Genomic DNA, 19,183 nt, shown 5'->3' with positions numbered 1-19,183 from the left:
TTTTTTAGACAAAAAGGGGGAGTAATTTTTATTTTTGGTATAAGTCGTTTTTGTCCCAGAATGGCCAATGAGGGAGTTTGTTGGTTTATTTTAATTGGCTACATTCTGTTTGACAAAAACGCTTCCATATCAAGGACTTTCATATCAGGTACTTCCATAACAGGGACACCGTAATTCTAGAAGAATATTGCAAAATATTAATTCCAATATGGAAAGGACTAATCAAGGCATGAATCTGCACATAATATCACTAAGAAGGCAAGTTCCTGTTGAAGGAAATATTTCTGGAGAATTTACAGCTCAAAAAGTCAGTTTTGCCTATGGCCCGTCTAGACGCCCAAATGCCAAAGTCTGGATGCCTAGCTCAGAAACTCAGAGTCCTATGAAGGTTCGAACAGCTCAGTGGATGCAAACCACAGAAAGCATTCGTCTGCAAGAAGTCCAGATAGCTCAGCAGACGCGAGCCACAAAGAGCACCCGTTTGCAAGAAGGTACGAACACTAATGCGATGATTGCTGACGGAGGAACTATTTTATGCAATTGTTTGGACGCTAGGGTTGCCAGTTTTGATGCGCTTCAGTAATTACTTGAAATTTCAATTGCAGGTCTGGACGCCAGAAGCCAGGTCCATACGCTACCTATGCAAATTTGAGTTTGAGTAGAATTAGGATTTCTGAAGCCTATTTAAAAAGGATTATAGGCTGTGTTTTGTTAAGAATTCCGTGTATAATTCCAGTGTGCTAAGAGAGGGTGTTTAGGCATAAATTGTTAGATGCGCTAACTCTCTTAGAGTTTTTATTTGGTTTGTATTCAACCATTTGAAGTCTAACTTAGAGAGGATCTCTAAGTCAAAGGGATCTATTAAAGAATTCTTCAGACCAGGGTCTGGTTGAGAGGCGCTCAAGTATAGGTACTTGTTAGAGTTCAAGATACAACTACTGCAAGGGTCTTATGAGTACTACTATCTTGTAACTAGCTATTTCGTTTGAATAGTAGATTTCTTGGTTTTGGCTGCCCCGGAGTGGTTTTTCTCTTTGGTGCAAGGAGTTTTCACTTTATAACCAAAATATCTGTGTCCATTGCTTTTCTGCTTTTATATTTTGGTTGCATGTTTATTTATGGTTGATTATTTATGAGTCTTTTTTATTTTTCAAGTACCTATACTTGAACACCTCTCTCCCAGACCAGCCTGGAGAGTTCTTCAACTGACTTCCTTAACTAGAGCTCCTCTCTAGTTAAACTTCAACGGTTGATCAGTTACAACACAAATAAAACTCTAAGAGAAATACATATAAACGTTTATGCCTAAATAATCTTCTCTTACCACACTGGAATTCTCTACAAGAATTCTTGCAATAACATTGCCTAGAAGCCTCTTTAAATAGGCTCTGGAAATCCTAAAATAAGACATGAACGGATTCCTAGGCGACAGCGTCCGGACAGGATATTGAGGGTCTGAACGGGCAATAGCAACTTCATGTTTTGTTGAAGGGCATCTAGACGACTTGACCTAGCGTCCGAACGGTTGCAGAAAAATTCTTCTCCGTCCGTAGTCTTCACTTTTGCGTCCGGACATCCTTGTAAACAATTGCTCTTTGTAGTTTGCGTCAGCTAGGCCTTCTGGACAAGTAGCGAACATGAGTTTTCTGTGGTTCACGTCCAATGGGCCGTCCGGACAAGTATCGAACACTGACTTTCTTTGACTGACGTCCAGACGCTACTTCTAGTCGTCCAGACAGGCTGCAGGGAAACTGACTTTACTGATTCTGTGAAGTCTTTAGGATATTTTATTTCCTTCTCTAAAAGATACTCTGCATAGAGTAATGCGACATATCACCCCTGTGTCCCCCTTTTGTTCCCTCAAAATTGATGTAGCTTTTAAAATCACCATTTGATCAAAATTCAATAGTGTTCTATCATAAATCAAATGGTGATTTTAAGAGCCACATCAATTTTGGGGGGGACAAAAGGGTGATATGTAGCATTACTCACTCTGCATATCTTGCCTTGTTCAACTCTTTCCTTTTTGGATAAATATTCTTTCAATATATTTTCTAATAGTCTTGGAAATATGGAGTCCATGATATGGTAACGTTTTTGTCGACAAAATTTAGCTAGTAAATAAACCAACAGTATCTGATAAGCGTTGAATATTGCACATTCATTGTAATATAATTTATGTTTTGTGTTGATTTTGTGTTTTAGGCATTCTCAGGTGTCTAAGGAAAAATACAAGCAAATCCATCACTATTATGGTTTAAAACACAAATCCTGAGTGCTACTGGAAAAATGGGCTCAAGCACACCAACTACCTGAGCTCGACAAAACTGAGAGCATTTTTTTTTTCTTTCCTTTTCTTTTTCTTTTTTAGTTAGGCTGTGCAATGCTTAGTTCCCTTAAGCTTTCTAATTGACCCATGTAACGAGTGTTAGGCCAATGCTTCCCAAACCAGATGGTTTTAGGGCACTGGGTGTAAAAGCACCCTTATGGGCTTACTAACTCGAGTAAAAAAGGTTACAAAACTAAACTAGCCATGGCATTAACCAATCCAAACTTCTCACCTTTTGACGTGAACACTCATTGCTTAATGAGGCAAGAAGTCGAATTACTCAGTGAAAAACTTCAAAATGGTCTTTTATATATATATATATAATGCCAAGGTATTTATCCAACAAGTTACTCAGCTTCACCCAAGACATTGAAAGCATACAAAATCAGGTTCACATGTCATACCTCACAAACTATGTGCTAATGTGCTCGTGGTAAATCAAATTGAAACAAGTAATTCTCATTTTGCCAAAAGTAAGTAACAAGACTAAAAATCTTAGTCATTTGATCATGTGTTTAGCATTCTAAGCTCATCAATAAAATTTAAATCACAGTACCAGATCAACCAAATTCTAAAAAATAATAAGAATATGCATTTTCAAAAATTTTGGACAAAGTGTGTGTGTGTCTTTTCCATACCCCCAAACTTATTACACATTGTCCTCAATGTGTAGATAAAATTGAAAGACCATACCATGGAGATAGGAAATCTGAATAGGGAGGCATGGCTCATAGCATACCCCCAAACTTGAATGTAAGAATACTTGTCCCTGAAAAACCAAATACTAAACTAAAAATATGAAAACAAACTAAAAACAACTAATAGAAAATGAAATAAAAATAGAAAAATAAAAGGTTCCAAAGTTACAGCCGCGTAAGACCTGAAGTGGCCTCAGTACCACTGTCCAAGAAGATGTCACTCGAACACAGCGTCCTGTGGCTCGAGCACCAATTTTGTGTAGTGGCCGAACCTAAAACGAAAACACAGAAGAAAACATACAAAACAAAGTTGAGATATGCATGCAGTAGCATCAGTACTACTATATGTAGTGTTAAAAAAAAAACAAGCAAAAACACAAAATGAAGTAAAGAGCAAAATAAAATAAAAACCAAAATGAAGAAAAATAGATGGCATTGCATTCAGCAGCATCAGTACTGCTGTCTGGGATGTAGTGCTCGTGCCCTATTCTCCTTTTGGGCTACCTCCCAAGCAGTGCTAAGTTTATAGTCTTCAGCCAGATAAAACACAAATATATAAAATAAAAGAAAAATTTTTAAAAACACAATTTAACACAATCCCCAGCAACGGCACCAAAAACTTGTTGTGCAAATATCCATCTAAATAATAGGTGAATAAATGTTAAAACGACTCGAAGTGAAGCCTTTTTTTCTAAAACAGCTTCACTTCGAGTCGTTTTAGTTGAGAATGCTCCAAGTGGATGCGTTTTGTTAAAATGACACTAACCAAAAACCACTCAAAAAGGCTGATATGTTGTAGTGATATATCTATATATATATATATGACAATTTTCGGAGGCAACGAGAAATGGGGTCACGCATGTATAATTATATTAATACATGCATGTGCCGCTCATAAGAAGTATACTTAAGTGGAGTTGTTTTGTTAAAATGACACTAACCAAAAACAACTCAAAAACACTGATTTTTTGTAGTGATATATATATATATATATTTCGACTTTTGGAGGCAACAAGAGATGGGGTCATGCATGTACAATTATATTAATACATGCATGTGCTGCTCAGAAGAACTGTAATGAAGGGGATACAGGTATTGATGTACGTGCCGATCCTTGTCTAGAAAAGGACGTGAATTGAAGGTAGGGTTTGCTAGGTAGACATGCTCTATAAATTGGAGGCAAATCTACTTGTTTCCTTCACAAACTCCAAGTGTTAAAACATCATTACATTACATAGTTTTCTCATAAACGAAAAAGAAAATAGGAATGGTTAATAATATTCGTGTTTTGATGATGGTGGTGAGCATGGCCATATGTCTCACTTCAGTTGCAAATGCGACGCTGGGAACAGCTACTTTCTATACGCCTCCTTATGTTCGTGAGTATCTTTCTGTGTCAAATATAAAATATCAAAAATTAAACTAATTTAGTTTTAACAAATATGTATACTAATTGTTGATCGGATTTTCAATCTGCGTTTTGCTAATTTGAGCCCTTATCTATATATATTGTGGTTTTGTGTTGTTTGCAGATGTAGCCCTAAAGATCATGAAACCACTTTAAAAAAATTTGTGATATTTTGTAGATGTTTCTATTTTTTATTCTTCCAACATATTCTCATGAATTAGAGTCTACTTTGTCACAATAAACTAGTCTCAGAGTTTAAGATTTATTTATGATATATCGGTGATAATTGAAGCAAGTATAAAAATGGGATTTCCCGATAAATCCAAACAAAGGGGTTTCAAAATTTTCAAAATACCCTTCATTTTTAAGGGAAAAAAAGAAAGAAAAAAATTTCAAGGATTTAAGCATTGGTCAGGATTTAACAGAATTTGAAAAAATACTCACGCCTAAATCTTTGAAATTATATATATACATACCCATATTTTTTTAAAAAAATTACAAGAGTATTTTGAGAATTTGACAGAATCCCAACCAATTGATGAAATTGAAAAAAATTGAAAGATAAATACACTAAATTGAGAGTTTATGACGGTTAAGGAAGTAATTACAAAAATGGCAATAATTCAAGAGAGTTGAATGAAATTTCCTTAAATCCTTAAAATAAAATAAAGTACAAAGTTTATTCTTGGCTGTTGAACTTTCTCTATCGCAGACATTCTTGTGGGGCAAGACAACGTAAGAAAGAAAAGAAAAGACAACCATGAAGTAAATTGTGTGTTCTTTCTCTGATACGTCAAACCAATTAAAGAGGCTCTAGTGTTGCTTGACAATCTTTAGGAGTCATTTCTTTTTTTAATTTTATTTTTAATTTTTAATTTTGTGCTTTAGTAAAAAAAAAAAAACTATTTTTTTTTTTTTTTTGTGACAGAGAGGTGAAAATAATTTTTAATTTTTTATAAAATTAAAAAAATTAAAAAAAAATTGTTTGTTACTATTTGAACTTTTCTGGATAGAAAGGAAAAATAAATTAATTAAAGATAAAAAAATGTTAGCAAACAAGCCCTATTCTTATAAACAAGAACTATATATTACACCTTATTGTTTTTCTAACTCTTATCAATATTGTAGGATTCAATGTTATTTGAGAGAATTTACGACCCTCAAATGTGTACTACATTAATTCTTGTTAGAACAGATTTCTATCTGGTAGCTTGCTAAACTGGAAGAGCCTGCCTTCTAACCTGTAAAAGAGAAGACTGTGTCGGGGGTGGGGAACCCGACAATCCCACTCTGATGCTTAAGTTAGTATTATCTCAAGTGTATAATTTCTTTTTTTTATCACTGAGAGCAATCTTTTCATACCTGTGTAGTTGTACAGTATTTATAAACAGAGTGGTCCGGTTTTTTCTTTGGACCACGTGTTGGGTTCGAAGCACTTGTCGACCATCCGGATTGTGGGATCGTGGTACATGTTCTACAATCATCGCGACGTAGGTCCTTAGCCAACTCTAGATCATGGGTCACCTTCCGTAATAATCGCCATCATGTAGATCGTGAAGTTGGTCTTTAACCGGTTTCAGATTGTGGGACACCTTCTATGATAATTGCTATTGTGTGGATTGTGGGGTGTCCTCCATGATTGCCGTAGGGTCGGTTTTTAACCGGCCCTAGGGCATAAGCGAACTCAGTATTTTACCGATTCTGGGTAAGACAACCTCAGTGAAATATTATCATGACCTATTGGGCCTTTCTGTTGTTGACCTTGATGGGCCAAGGGTTCAGCCCATTCAGCATGGTCAAGATTATTTCCAAACAGTTACCCCCAATTCCTTTTACACGAAGTGGTTTCGGTGAAAGGAAATTTTTATGGGATAATACCTAAGTTGAATGTGGAGCATGTTGGTTCCCAAAAAATACCGAGAAATTTGGAATTCAAATTTTTTCAAAATTTGAAATTTAAACATCCTTGGAAGCGGAAACATCCAAAGTCATGGTTTGAAATTTAAACGTCCTTGGAACCGGAAACATCCGAAATGATGATTCTGGTCATGATGAGATTCGAAATACTGCTGTCAGGTCGGTTTGCAATCTAGTACGGCGCTGTTAGGTCAATTCGAGTTCTACGTGTCGCGTGTAGTCAGGGTCAGCCATTTTTGGCCTGGATAACAGAGTCATACGCCAAGACGAGTGTGTGACTTTTTTCTTTAAAGCGATTTGTGCGCCCGACGGTGATGGAACCTTCAACTCGGCGCATTTAATGCTCGTCTTTTCGGCTTCTGGAGGAAGGCCTATATAAGCCTCACTCAGCAAATTTACTTCTTCACTTTCACTTTTCACTGTTCTGAACTTTCTCAAACTCTCTGAGTTTTCCAGCAAAGTTTTTTGATTTTTTCCAATCTTCTTCGAGCACTTTACCGACCCTCTTCAAACAGTTTACCGACCTTCTTCAAAGGATTTTCCGACCCTCTTCAATGGCATCTGTCTCTAATTCTGATGGCGGTCGCGTGGGTGGTGGCGCTCCAAATCTTGTTCCTCATGAGAACAAGTTCAAGACCTTGATCCTGGCTTCTATCGAAGCCCGCCTTGGCCTCGGTAAAGCTTCACTTTCAGGAGCCTAGGGAACTTTCCATCGCTGGCGACGATGTGGCTTACCCGAAAGGATGCTGATGGCCAACTTTCGGTTCCCTTTTCCATCGATAGCCCGTGAGCTCGTGGTGAGACTGGGAGTGGCTCCCTCCCAGATCAAGGGAGGAGGTACTTGTTTGACTCCTTTATCATTTGGAGGATCCAGCTCCAGAAGAGGATGTCCATCACCGAGTTCCTCACTATTTACCGTGCTGGCTTCCAACGAGATGGCATGGTAGAATTCACCGTCCGTAAGAAGCCGACCTTCATCCATCTTGCCTGGAGGTATTCGAATAACAAGGAGTGAAAGGAGCAAGTCTTTCAAGTTTTCGACCAGTGGGAAAGGGTCGAGTCTTCATTCTTCCCAGATCACCAAAGGGTAACTCGGGAATGGGCTCACATGAGGCCGGAGGCAGCTGAAGCTCCCGAGCTTATCGACGAGGAGACTGACAACGTTGACACAATGATTGCCTTTTCGAAGGTCGAATCCAATGAAGACAAGTTGGATTTTGACCATCTTGTGACCAACTAGAATATGCAAAATATTCTCGGTTACAATATACCCATCTTAGATCTTCCTTACTTGAAGGTGAGGAAAAGCAAATCCCAGGAAGCCAAAAAAAAGTTCCGAGGCTACTTCCCTAAGGACCAAAGAAGCATAAGGAGCCGACAAAAGCTCCAAAGACTGTGAAGAAAATTCTTGCTGATGCCAAGCAGATTAAGGCTGAGCAAGAAGAGAAGGCAAAGAAAGCACCGAAACAAAAGCCGTCGAGAAGGAGGCTACTCGGTCTGAGCCCATTTTGAAAGAGACGGCTCGGTTGAAGCACGTCATGGAAAAGGCTACTCGGTCGAAGCACGTCGCGGGAGAGGCGGCTCGGTTGAAGCACGTCGTGGAAGAGGCCTCCCCTATAAATGCTGCCGAGAAAAGGCCTCGATTTTCCAAGAAGTCCAAAGAGGTGCCGACAAAAAAGAAACCAAGGATGGAGGCCTCTCGGCCATACCTAAAATCCACTTCGCAGGGCCGATTGTTCAAGACAATGCATTTTTTTTTCAAATCAAATAAATCATTTTTTTTATATGATTCATTAGAACAAATTTTTATATGATTCATTAGAACAAAAAAGGCCCAGCGAGGTACTGACCAGGCCGGGCTGTGGAATTAAAAAAAGCTCTTGCAGACGAAATCAAAGAGGTACTTTTATTATATATTTATAACTTTTTATTATATATTTATAAATTGATTATATATTTCTAAATAATAAATAGATTTATAAATATATTTATATTCATTGGAATAGTGGATTGGAGATATCTCTTTCGAGCCCTTACTTTATCTCAATGGAATTACTTTTATTTTTGATATTTTTTATATGTCTAGCTATTAGATAATTATATATCTATATAATAATATATATCTATATAATAAATTATAAAATTCTATTTATATATATAAATATTTATATATATAATTAATATATAATTATAATAAAATAAAAATAATATAAAAATAATAAAATAATATAAATAAAATAATATAATAAATAAAAATAAGAGGTATAAAAGAAAGAAAGACTCTTTTTTCAAACCTTACTTTTTGCGTAATGTAACATAGTAATTAGCCTTTTTCGATTGGGGGAGATGGCTGAGTGGACTAAAGCGTCGGATTGCTAATCCGTTGTATGGGTTTTTCGTACCGAGGGTTCGAATCCCTCTCTTTCCAATTTGTCAATGACTTGGTATTTTTTATTTAGCTTTCAATTTGGACGAGTCTTTTTTTTTTTTTTTTTTTTATTTAATAGTTAAAGATGTGTAATAGATAAAATCCTAAGAACATTTCAAAATCGAGCAAGGAAAACAAAAACTTTCTTTTTTATTCTTCACGTCCAGGATTACGTCCTGGATCATTCGATAGGAATCCGAAGATAAAGAGAGAAACAAAGAATATCACTACTGTGTAAACAAATAGTTTGAGAGTAAGCATTACACAATCTCCAAGATCATTTTTTTGGAAAAAAAAAAAAGAGAATAGATTCTCCATTTTTATACCACATATACCTCATTTTGACACCAAAAAATGGTTTTTATAAATCTATAATTTTTAGAAATCTAGAAATAGAAAAGAATTTTCAGAAATTCATTTGTAATGTAATATGAGTCAAGTCTTTCATTACCAATTTTTTTTTCATATCCACAATATCTAATTGTGGGGAACTCTAATAGGTTCTTTCAATGTAAAAAAGGGGTCCGAATTAGTAAATGGGGTGATCTCCAGACTTATCGCGGCGATACAAGAATTTCAATATTTGAATCGAAGCTTTATACTATAAGACTTATCTGATCTTATCAATTGTTAGAATCTTTTTTTTTTTAGAATAAATCATGAATTTTTCTAGGACAGTATTCAAGATCTCATTGAAAACTTACAGCAGCTTGCCAAACAAAAGCTAAGAGAAAAAATAGCAAAGGTATTACTGGCATAATATCTACGATTGGATTCAAAAAAGCGTAGGCCTCAGGCAATTTGGCGAAGAAAAAACTATTTGAAGAAAGAGCAGAATTAAACCAGATACAGATCAAACTAAAGATATTAAGCATAACAAACGTTTTGTTTTTCCTCTCCGAGTCAAGCCCATTAGTACCGTTTTTCCCGAGGCTACACAATCTCGGGACACTGCTGAGGAAACTACGCCCTAGGTTGGGAGAACTGAAGGGGCCTCTGAAGCTCCCAAGGGGAAGGAGAATATTGCTACTTCTTCGACCGAGGCTGTCGAGACTGCGAAAGAACCCGAGAAAAAGGCCGAAGGGGAGGCCTGCACCATAACTGTTTCGATCATAGACTTGGATCAGTTGGGGTCGCCAGACACTCTTGTCGAGGTCAGAATGGAGTTCCAGGAGAAAGCTAGCCCTTCCTCAGCTTTCTTTAACGAGACCGTGGGGCAAAAAAATATTCAGGCCGAAGTCGATAGTGAGATTGCTGGGCCGAGCAATAAGCCCCTCAAAGATGAAGACATCGGACCTAGCAAGAGGGCCTTGCGTGATTCCTTGGATTTTTTAGGCCCAACCGGGGGTATGAGGAAGCTTCGGCTGAACAATAGCTAACCGAGCCACTTATAGAGGCAGTTCGGTCTTTTATTCCCTCGAATTACCTTGGAGGAAGCCAAGCCGGACGCATTTCGCCCGAACATTTTCTTGAATCGATCGTTCGACTATAGTCCATGGTAAGCTTTCCTGAAAACCTTCCTACACTTTCTTTCTTTTTTATGAATTTTTTTTCTAAGTCATCTTTTTGTTCGGCAGCAACTCATGGACACGATAGCTCTCTTTGCTCAACACCGGGACTTTTGCCGAGAGCAACTTTCGACTGTGGCCGAGCTTAGATGCTAAGTATCGGAATCAGAATTCGAGCTAGGCCGAAGATAGTCCCTAAAGTCTGAAGTGGAGAGGTTGAAGAAGTTACTCGCCGAGCGGGACCTCAAGTTAGCTAAATCTGACAAAGCGGTAGCTGATGCCGAGCTCAGATGGGATGCAGCTAAAGAGGCTAGTCGCAGATTATCTACCGAGCTGAATGTGAGGGCTCGAGAACTGGCTGAGACTAATGCTGCTTTCATGTCCATCAAGTTACGATACTCGTCAACTTCTTCTAGTAATTCTCTTTTGCGAGTTGATCTGATAGCTGCGGAGAAACGAAGATCGTGACCGAAAAGAAGTTGGCTGCGGCCGAATCTGAAAAACAGGCCCTCCAGGTAAAACTGCTTAAGTCCGAAACTAAACTTCGGGAGTATGAGAAGAAGGCCAAGCACTATAAGTTGAGGGCTGCCCATCACAAGTTCGAGGCTGCTCAACATTATGGCCAGATTCGTGCCTTTACCAAAGTTCGAGATCAAACCTGGGTCAGAGGTTTCTACTGGGTTTTGTATCCCTAAGGAACTTTGTGCTTGATCCTCCAGTACCCTCTCCAAATTATGCCAAGCTGTAACCTATGGACTTCATGGATGTCCCTGAGGAGGCTATTGAGGAGTTGAGAGCGATAGGCCGGGATCTGATACTAGATGTCCCTGACTGGATTGATGAAGATGCCAGGGCTAGAGGGTTGGATGCTTCTGCTGCAACTTCTGATGGTGAGGAGGCATCTTTGGCTAACCAAGATTCCGATAACCCGAGTGCTTAGGAGCCTTAGTTTTTTTTGTATTATGTATTTCAGCCTTTTTTGTTGCTTCCGCTAATTTGTGTAATCGTTGACTCAAATCTCAATGAAGCTTCAGCCTTTTGAATGGAATTTCAAAAACTTTCTTGTCGGTATTTTCTATTTTTTAACTTTTTAATTCTTGCATTCGGCACTTGTACTTTACACATGCTTTTACCACTAATAATAGTAGTACCCCCCAACTTTTATACTTTAGCCTTTGGCTAAGTGTAAAATTTTAAGTGTTGAGTATGTGTCAAGCATTTGAGTACCGAGAGTACCCCCGAACTTTTAGACTTAGCAAAATTTGGCTAAGTGTAAAAGTTTAATCAATGCTTTTGAAAACTGGATTTTGCCAAAAATCAAGTACTTATGATTTATTCTCCAAGTCATATAATTTTTTCAACTTGAATCCTCTCGACATGATTCAAGCCTTGGCTCGAATCCCCTTAACGTGATTCGAGTCATATAATTTTTTCGACTTGAATCCTCTCAACGTGATTCAAGTCTCGGCTCGAATCCCCTCAACATGATTCGAGTCATATAATTTTGGTATAATGGTGTTTTGCACTTTAGTATGCTGTCTTAATCTGCATTTATTGATAAACAAAGAAGTTTAAAAACAGGCAGATTACATATAATACTTTTGAAGATGTTCGGCATTCCATGGCATCGGCTGTTTCTTTCCTTCGGTGTCTTCAAGGTGGTACGCTCCCTTCGGATTACTTCTAAGGACTCGGAAAGGACCTTCCCAAACCGGCCCTAGCTTCCCCTCTATTAGTTTTTGTGTTGGCTGCATTCTGTTGGACAAAATCACTTCTATGTAATGTTGCTGCTTTCACAGGGTTGCTGCTTTATCCAGAGTCTACTCTTCAGCTATGTTCTTCAAGAAGATTTTGTGAAGTTTTCAAAGAAGTTTATTTCAGTTCCCTGTCAACCGTCCGGACGACGTGGATTTCCATCCGGACCTTTCCTTGGGTCGAGAAGCTTCGAACAGCTTTAGCTTGCATCCGTCCAGACGTTTCATCAGCCCGTCCGGATGACACTCAGTGTTCGACAAAACTTCAGGATTTCTTTCCAAAACAAAAATATAGGAAGATTGTTGCAACCGTCCGGACGACGTGGATTCCCATCCGGACGCGCTAAATCCATAAGGCAAGTATCGCAATTCAAATCCAAACGTCCGGACGCCAGCCAGCATGGTCCGGACGCGCGAGCATCAGATATGGAAATTGCGTGCGTCAGATCAACAGTACGGACACCATCCTCCTGGTCCGGACGCGCGAAGCCTCTATATGGAAATTACTTGCAATGGACGTGCGACCGTCCAGACGACAGGGCAACACCGTCCGGACGCGTCTCTCAAACAGGAAAGATTTTCAGCGAAATTTTTAGAATTTCGGTCGTACAGTTGTCCGTCCGGATGGCCTATTACTGCCATCCGGACGGCGCCTAGTTTTATCAAGCCAGACGCTCATTTGAACCCTTAGCCTATAAATAGAGGCCCCTAGGCTTGAGAACTGCAAGAATTCAGTATTGAATTCCATTAGTGCTTAGAGAGCTATATTGTGAGGTTATTGAGCTGAGTAGATCTCTCTAAAGCCATTGATGTGTGTGCTGTTGCTGTGCTTAATCTAAAGTCTATCTTAGGGGTTGGCCCTAAGGTAAAGGATTCCATTGAAGACCCCTTCAGGTAGGAGACCTGGTTGGGAGGCATTCATGTTGGGTTACACATTAGAGTTCAAGGTACGACCATTACATCAGGGGTCTGTGAGTACTACTACTTTGTAACTAGCTTTATCTTCTGAATAGTGAATATTCTGGGTTTGGCTGCCCCGGAGTAGTTTTTCTCTTAATTGAGTTTCCACTTCGTTAACAAAATATTTGTCTCCTTTAATTCCGCATTTAATATTTTGTTGCACATTGTTCACACATACTTGTTAAACTTAGAAGTCTCTTTATTTTCACCCTCTGTGGTGTCTTTGGCTGCCAATGTTAACTTTCGAAGCACCCAATCACCTGGATTGAACGATCGGGGCTTCACTGTTTTGTTGTAATACCGGGCTATTTTTTCCTTATAAGCAAAATTCTAATTCTTACTCCTTCGCGCCTCTCATCCAGGAGGTCAATGTGTAGTTTTAGCCCTTCATCGTTGAGATCGGGGTTATAATGCTGAATACGAAAGCTCGGGGAACCCACATCAACCAGGATCACTACTTCGGACCCGAATGCCAGGGCGTAGGGAGTCTCTGAAGTTACTGAGCGAGTTGTGGTTTGGTACGACCACAAGACTTCCAATAAATATTTTACCTAACCTCCCTTTCACTTCGGGAGTTTCTTTTTCAGTATCCTCACCAAAGTTTTATTTGTAGCTTTAACCTGACCGTTGGACCTAGGATGATACACTGATGAAAAGAAATGGCAGATTTTAAGTTCGGAACACCACTCTTGGAATGGTCTACAGTCAAACTGCGTTCCATTGTCGGTAACTAAGGCGTACGGTATTCTGAACCGACATACAATCGCTTTCCAGAGGAAATTTTTGATCGCCCCAGCTGTGATAGTCGCCAAAGGCTCAGCTTCTGCCCACTTGGTAAAGTAGTCTACTACGACAACTAGAAATCTACAGTTCCCTTTTCCCGTGGACAGGGGACCTACGATGTCAACCCCTCATTGGGCAAACGACCACGGTGACGAAACCGAGCTGAGTTCTGCTGTGGTATTTGTTTGCACCTTTGCAAACCTTTGACACTTGTCGCATCTTTGGACCATCTCCACTGAGTCTTGATTCATCGTGGGCCAATAATAGCCGGCTCACACAGCTTTGTGAGCTAACATCCGACCCCCTGAATGGCTACCGCATACTCCTTCGTGAATTTCTTTCAGCACATATTCTACCTCGGCTGTTGAGAGGCACTTTAGGAGTGGAAGCATGTAACCTTGATGATACAGAATTTCACCGATGAGAGTATACCGAGCTGACTACATCCGGATTTTTCGAGCTTCCTTGTTGTCATCTGGTAGTAGTCCATCCCTGTCGTCCGGTAGTAGTCCATCCGAATTTTCTGAGCTTCCCGCTCGTTTTCGGTCCTCAGGATCTGGGTGACTACCACTCGCTCGAAACAATCCCAAAAACTCCGTGCACCTCTGCTTTTACTTCTTTCTCGCTAGGGTTCCTCCCGACGGGGTTGCTCCCTTCTTCTATCTCGCTAATCGTCTCAGTGCTTTGGATAGGAGCGATCTCGGCACCTTGGTTCTTGATCTTGATGCTGCCGAGACCCCTAATTCTGTCAGGGCTGGCCTTTGTTATCTGCTATGAATCGAAGAAGTTTTCCATTCTTGATAACTTCTCAATCAGGACTCAGAGATTTCTGTACTCCTCAGTAAGGTGGCCTCAAGCGTCATGAAACACGCAGAATTTGTTTCCATTCTCTTCTTTCGCATATTTATTGTGGAGGGGATAAGGCCTCTTATACTGCGGACCCTTTCTGATCTCCATTAATACTTCATTAATAGGGGAATTCAAGGGAGTCTAGTCATCTATACAGAACTGGTAATACTTCGTAGGCTTTGTTGCGGTCTTTGTCTCAGTCGATTTTTCCTCCTTCCAGCCCTTTTTGTTTTTCCTAGAATTGCTCGTCTCCAGGACCTTCTGCTTCTGGGACTCTCTTAGAGCAGCAAGGGTTTCCTCTTGGTTCACGTATTTCTCAATTACATCCGTGAGGTCGGCCAAATTCTCATGATGATTGATAGTGATCTCGGACATTATGGACCTTTCCACCCGTAATCCTTGATAAAGAGTAGCATAAACCATCTCCTCAGTCGGATTATCAACCATAAGTCTGGCTTGATTGAATCGGACCACATACTCCTTCAAAGACCCGTACTTCTTTTGGCGTATCGCCATCAGTTGACAGGAAGGCTTATTCTGTTTACACCCGACTAGGAACTGGGTTACGAATTTCCGTTCGAGATCCTCAAAACTAGTGATGGAACTCAAAGAGAGTTTTCGAAACCAGTCCTGGGTGGAACCAGACAAAAGTGAGCGGAAAGGCTCGGCATGCCAGCTCCTGTGGCATCTCCTAAAGATCCATGTGCATCTTGTAGTTGTCAAGATGCTCAGTTGGATCTTCAACCCCGGTATAAGTCTGGATGGTCGGGATTTTGAATCTTTCAAGGAGTTGGATCTCCATGATACGCTCGGTGAATGGAGAAGATCTATTCAAGAGGTTGTCTACTCGAGAAATTTTCCCCTTGCTCTTCTACTGGATCTCGTGCCGCAGCTGGTTATACTTTGCTTCATACTTTTCATCGAGCATGGCAATAGCTTCGTTGAGCCTTCTTTCTTCAAAACAAGGATTCATTGTGTCTCCACTAGGGGAAGGGTTTCTGGCTCCTTCAGCTCGCTAAGACCGATTCTCAGCTGACTTCTCTCGGTGGTCCTTTGCTCTCTCTATCTCCTTCGTCGTTCGTGTTGCTCTCTCCTTCTCCATGCCCTTCAGATGCCTCAAGAGCTCGTTCATCTGTCAGTCCCCTCTATAGACAGAGGTTCTGCTGAGTTAAGACCTCTATGTCCCTAGACATTTGGGCTATTCGAGCCTCCATCTCAACTACATTCTGATGGGATGTACCTCCCACCTCGTGCCGGGGGTTGTTTGCTCCTGAAGTCGTGGCTCTTGTTCGCACCATTTTGGATTTTTTTTTTTTTTTTTGCATAGTAAGCGAAGCACACTCGCTAACCGTTTCCTACAGATGGCACCAATCTGTTAGAGCAGATTCCGATCCGGTAGCTTCCTGAACTGGAAGAGCTTGCCTTCTAACCTATAAAAGAGAAGACTGCGTCGGGGGGGGGGGGGAACCCGACAATCCCACTCCGATGCTTAAGTCAGTATTATCTCAAGCGTATAATCTCTTTTTTTTATCACAGAGAGCAATATGTTCGTACCTGCGTAGTTGTGCGGTATTTATAGACAGAGTGGTCCGGTTTCTTCATTGGACCACGGGTCAAGTTCGAAGTACTTGTCGACCATCCAAATTGGGGGATCATGGTACATGTTCTACAATCATCATGGGGTCGGTCCTCAACTGGCTCTAGATCGTGGATCACCTTCCGCAATAATCGCCATCATGTAGATCGTGAAGTTGGTCTTTAACCGATTTCAGATCGTGGGACACCTTTTATGACAATCGCTATTGCGTGGATCGTGGGGTGTCCTCCATGATTGCCGTAGGGTGGGTTTTTAACCGACCCTGGGGCGTGTACAAACTCGGTATTTCACCGATTCTGGGTAAGACAACCTCGGTGAAATATTATCATGACCTATTGGGCCTTTCTATTGTTGATCTTGATAGGCCAAGGGTTCGGCCCATTCGGCATGGTCGGGATTATTTCCCAACAATGCTAAAATCAATAATGAGAGAGAAGTTAATAAATAATTGATGAATTACATATAAAGTACAACAAATATAATTGTTTGTGAAACACAATTGAGAAATTCCAAATAATCATAAGACATATTAATTGATGATATGCTCATATATTTTTATGTGACTGTTGCTATTATTAAGTATTTAGCAAAGTCAAATATACCCAAAAAAAAAAAACATAAAAATTGAGATTTCAAGTCTTGCATGTGCATGCACCATTTATAACTCTCAAAATATCTTCCATACAGATGACATGGCGACATGTAGTCCATGAATATAATTTCTACTAAGGATGGCGTATGGAATAAATTTTCCTCAATTTCATATATTGGTGACAATCACTTAATTATAGCATCCATGCATGCATGTTTGTTGTATGTATAATTAAGGAAGCATCGTTATCTGAAGTTTGAATAATAAATTTTGATATCCATTGATAGCCTCTTCATGCTACGGATATCAAAACAATGGCTCGATGATCGCTGCAGCAAGTGATGTAATATGGGGCAATCGAGCAGCATGTGGGAGAAGTTATAACGTCAGCTGCATCGGGGCTACAAACAAGGGTGTGCCACCATGCCGGGGTACCAGCGTTGTGGTTAAAATCGTCGATTATTGTCCGGCAGGATGTCAAGGAACCATTAATCTCTCTCAAGAGGCTTTCTCTGCAATAGCTAATCCGAACGCTGGAAAAATCATAATTGAATATATTGAGTAAGTCTAATATTACTACTAATTTAATATTTCTTCTGCTCAAGGTTTTTGGAATATGGAAAGAATATAATTCATGGTGGCTACTTTTTTCATTTGTAGGGTTTGACATTCTCCTATAGTATGGTCTCGTAAAAGCCAGTTATGATAATATATACAGGAATAAGTGGCTCATGATGGGAACTTGTTTGTATCATGCAAGCATGGAAAGTTGATGTTAAATATAACTATATGTATGTGATCTATGAAAAAACAGAGGAATATTTGAACTTTTTACTTAATACTTCAAGCTGAAATGCCAAGGACATTATATACAATTTTTCTTCACATAATGTATTGGATTTTCTTTTACACATATTACATAACGTATGGGAGTGTTTATTACACAGATAGCATAGCGTATGGGATTGCTTTATTGCATAACAATGTTGCTCTGTCTTTAGTGAATACCGATGTTGCTATGCTTGTCCAGCAGCTGTAGGAGACAACTTTCCTCTTATGTGTTGTTGGATCATGTGGCTCTGGAGTAGTATCTGTGATGACAGCATTATTGTCATCACTAATATCCCCCCGCAAGCTAATGAGTGAGGGATCAACCATTAGCTTGGACTTGAGTAGCTGTAACCGAGCAGTAGATAAGCCTTTGGTAAAGATATCTGCAAGCTGATCATTGGTTGAGATGAATTTAATCAGGAATGTCACCATTAATTACTTTTTCCCTCTCAAAGTGTTAGTCAACTTCAATCTGTTTGGTTCTTGCATGATAGACTGGATTGGAGGCAAGTGATAGAGCACTGATGTTGTCACACCAGAGCACGGGGGAATAGGAGAGAACAATGCTCAAGTCTTTGAATAACATTCTCAACCAGAAGTGTTCTAAGTGGTAATGGCCATAGCTCGATATTCAAATTTAGTTGAGGAACGTGAGACCACTGCTTACTTTTTGGCACTCTAGGAAACCAAGCAGTTGCCAAGATAAATGATAAAACCTGATGTGGATCGGTGGTCATCAGGAATGCCAGCCCAATCCGAGTCACAAAATGCTTGGAGATGTAAGAAACTCAGGGGAGATGTAGGGTAGATCAAAACATGATCAAGGGTACCTTTAAGATATCAAAGAACTTGTTTGGCTGCTGGCCAATGAGTAGTAGTAGGAGCTCGCATGTGTTGACACAATTGATTCATGGAGAAAGAGATCTCAGGTCTTAAATGTACAATATAGAAGAGCACCCACTACACTGCGATACTCTCGTGGATTAGGAAGAGAATCCCCTTCGAGTTGGGATAACTGGGTACTAGTAGGAGATGGAGATGGGGTTGGCTTGGCTCCTAACATTCTCACTCGGTGAAGAAGATTAGTGATGTATTGAGTTTGACTGAGATGAAGACTAGCTGAGGATCAGTGAACCTGTATACCCAAAAAGTAACATTCTCATTTAGAAAATATGTTGCTCACGAACCCATTTCTGCGACCGATAAGGTTCTAGGACTCGAAGTCCTATCCTCGGATTGTCTTGGAAAATGAGTTGCTCACAAGCCCGTTTCCGAGACCGATAAGGCTCTAATATTCCAAGTCATATCCTCGGATTTTCTCAGAAAATGATTTGCTCACAAGCCTGTTTCTAAGATCGATAAGGATCTTGGACTCCAAGTCCTATCCTTGGATTATCTAATAAAAAGAGTTGCTCACTACCTTGTTTCCAAGACCGATAAGGCTCTAGGACTCTAAGTCCTATCCTAGGATTCCAAGTCCAATCCTCGGACTGTCTCGAAAATTGAGTTGCTCATAAGCCCGTTTCTGA

General features: G+C 39.9%; 1 protein-coding gene and 1 non-coding gene across 2 annotated transcripts; both read left to right on the top strand.

Moving 5' to 3' along the window:
* Window positions 1–4,220: 4,220 nt before the first annotated feature.
* Window positions 4,221–17,655, top strand: LOC133870238 (EG45-like domain containing protein). The gene is made up of 3 exons (XM_062307323.1): window positions 4,221–4,406; window positions 17,111–17,384; window positions 17,484–17,655. Exons 1-3 carry the CDS (start codon window positions 4,295–4,297, stop codon window positions 17,488–17,490), a joined length of 393 nt encoding a protein of 130 aa, XP_062163307.1. The 5' UTR covers window positions 4,221–4,294; the 3' UTR covers window positions 17,491–17,655.
* Window positions 8,693–8,780, top strand: TRNAS-GCU (transfer RNA serine (anticodon GCU)). The gene has a single exon. It is a non-coding gene; the product is annotated as a tRNA-Ser (tRNA).
* Window positions 17,656–19,183: the final 1,528 nt, after the last annotated feature.

The sequence above is a fragment of the Alnus glutinosa genome, chromosome 6 (assembly GCF_958979055.1).
Source record: "Alnus glutinosa chromosome 6, dhAlnGlut1.1, whole genome shotgun sequence".
NCBI classification, from domain to species: domain Eukaryota; kingdom Viridiplantae; phylum Streptophyta; class Magnoliopsida; order Fagales; family Betulaceae; genus Alnus; species Alnus glutinosa.
Note: the sequence above shows the minus strand (reverse complement) of the source record. Positions and strands in the feature narration are given on the sequence as shown.

Excerpts from the sequence above, each read along its gene's own strand:
- LOC133870238 (XM_062307323.1), top strand. The coding sequence starts at position 4,295 with ATGGTTAATAATATTCGTGTTTTGATGATGGTGGTGAGCATGGCCATA. Across the intron at positions 4,407-17,110 it reads CTATACGCCTCCTTATGTTC|CCTCTTCATGCTACGGATAT; the intron begins GTGAGTATCTTT and ends ATCCATTGATAG.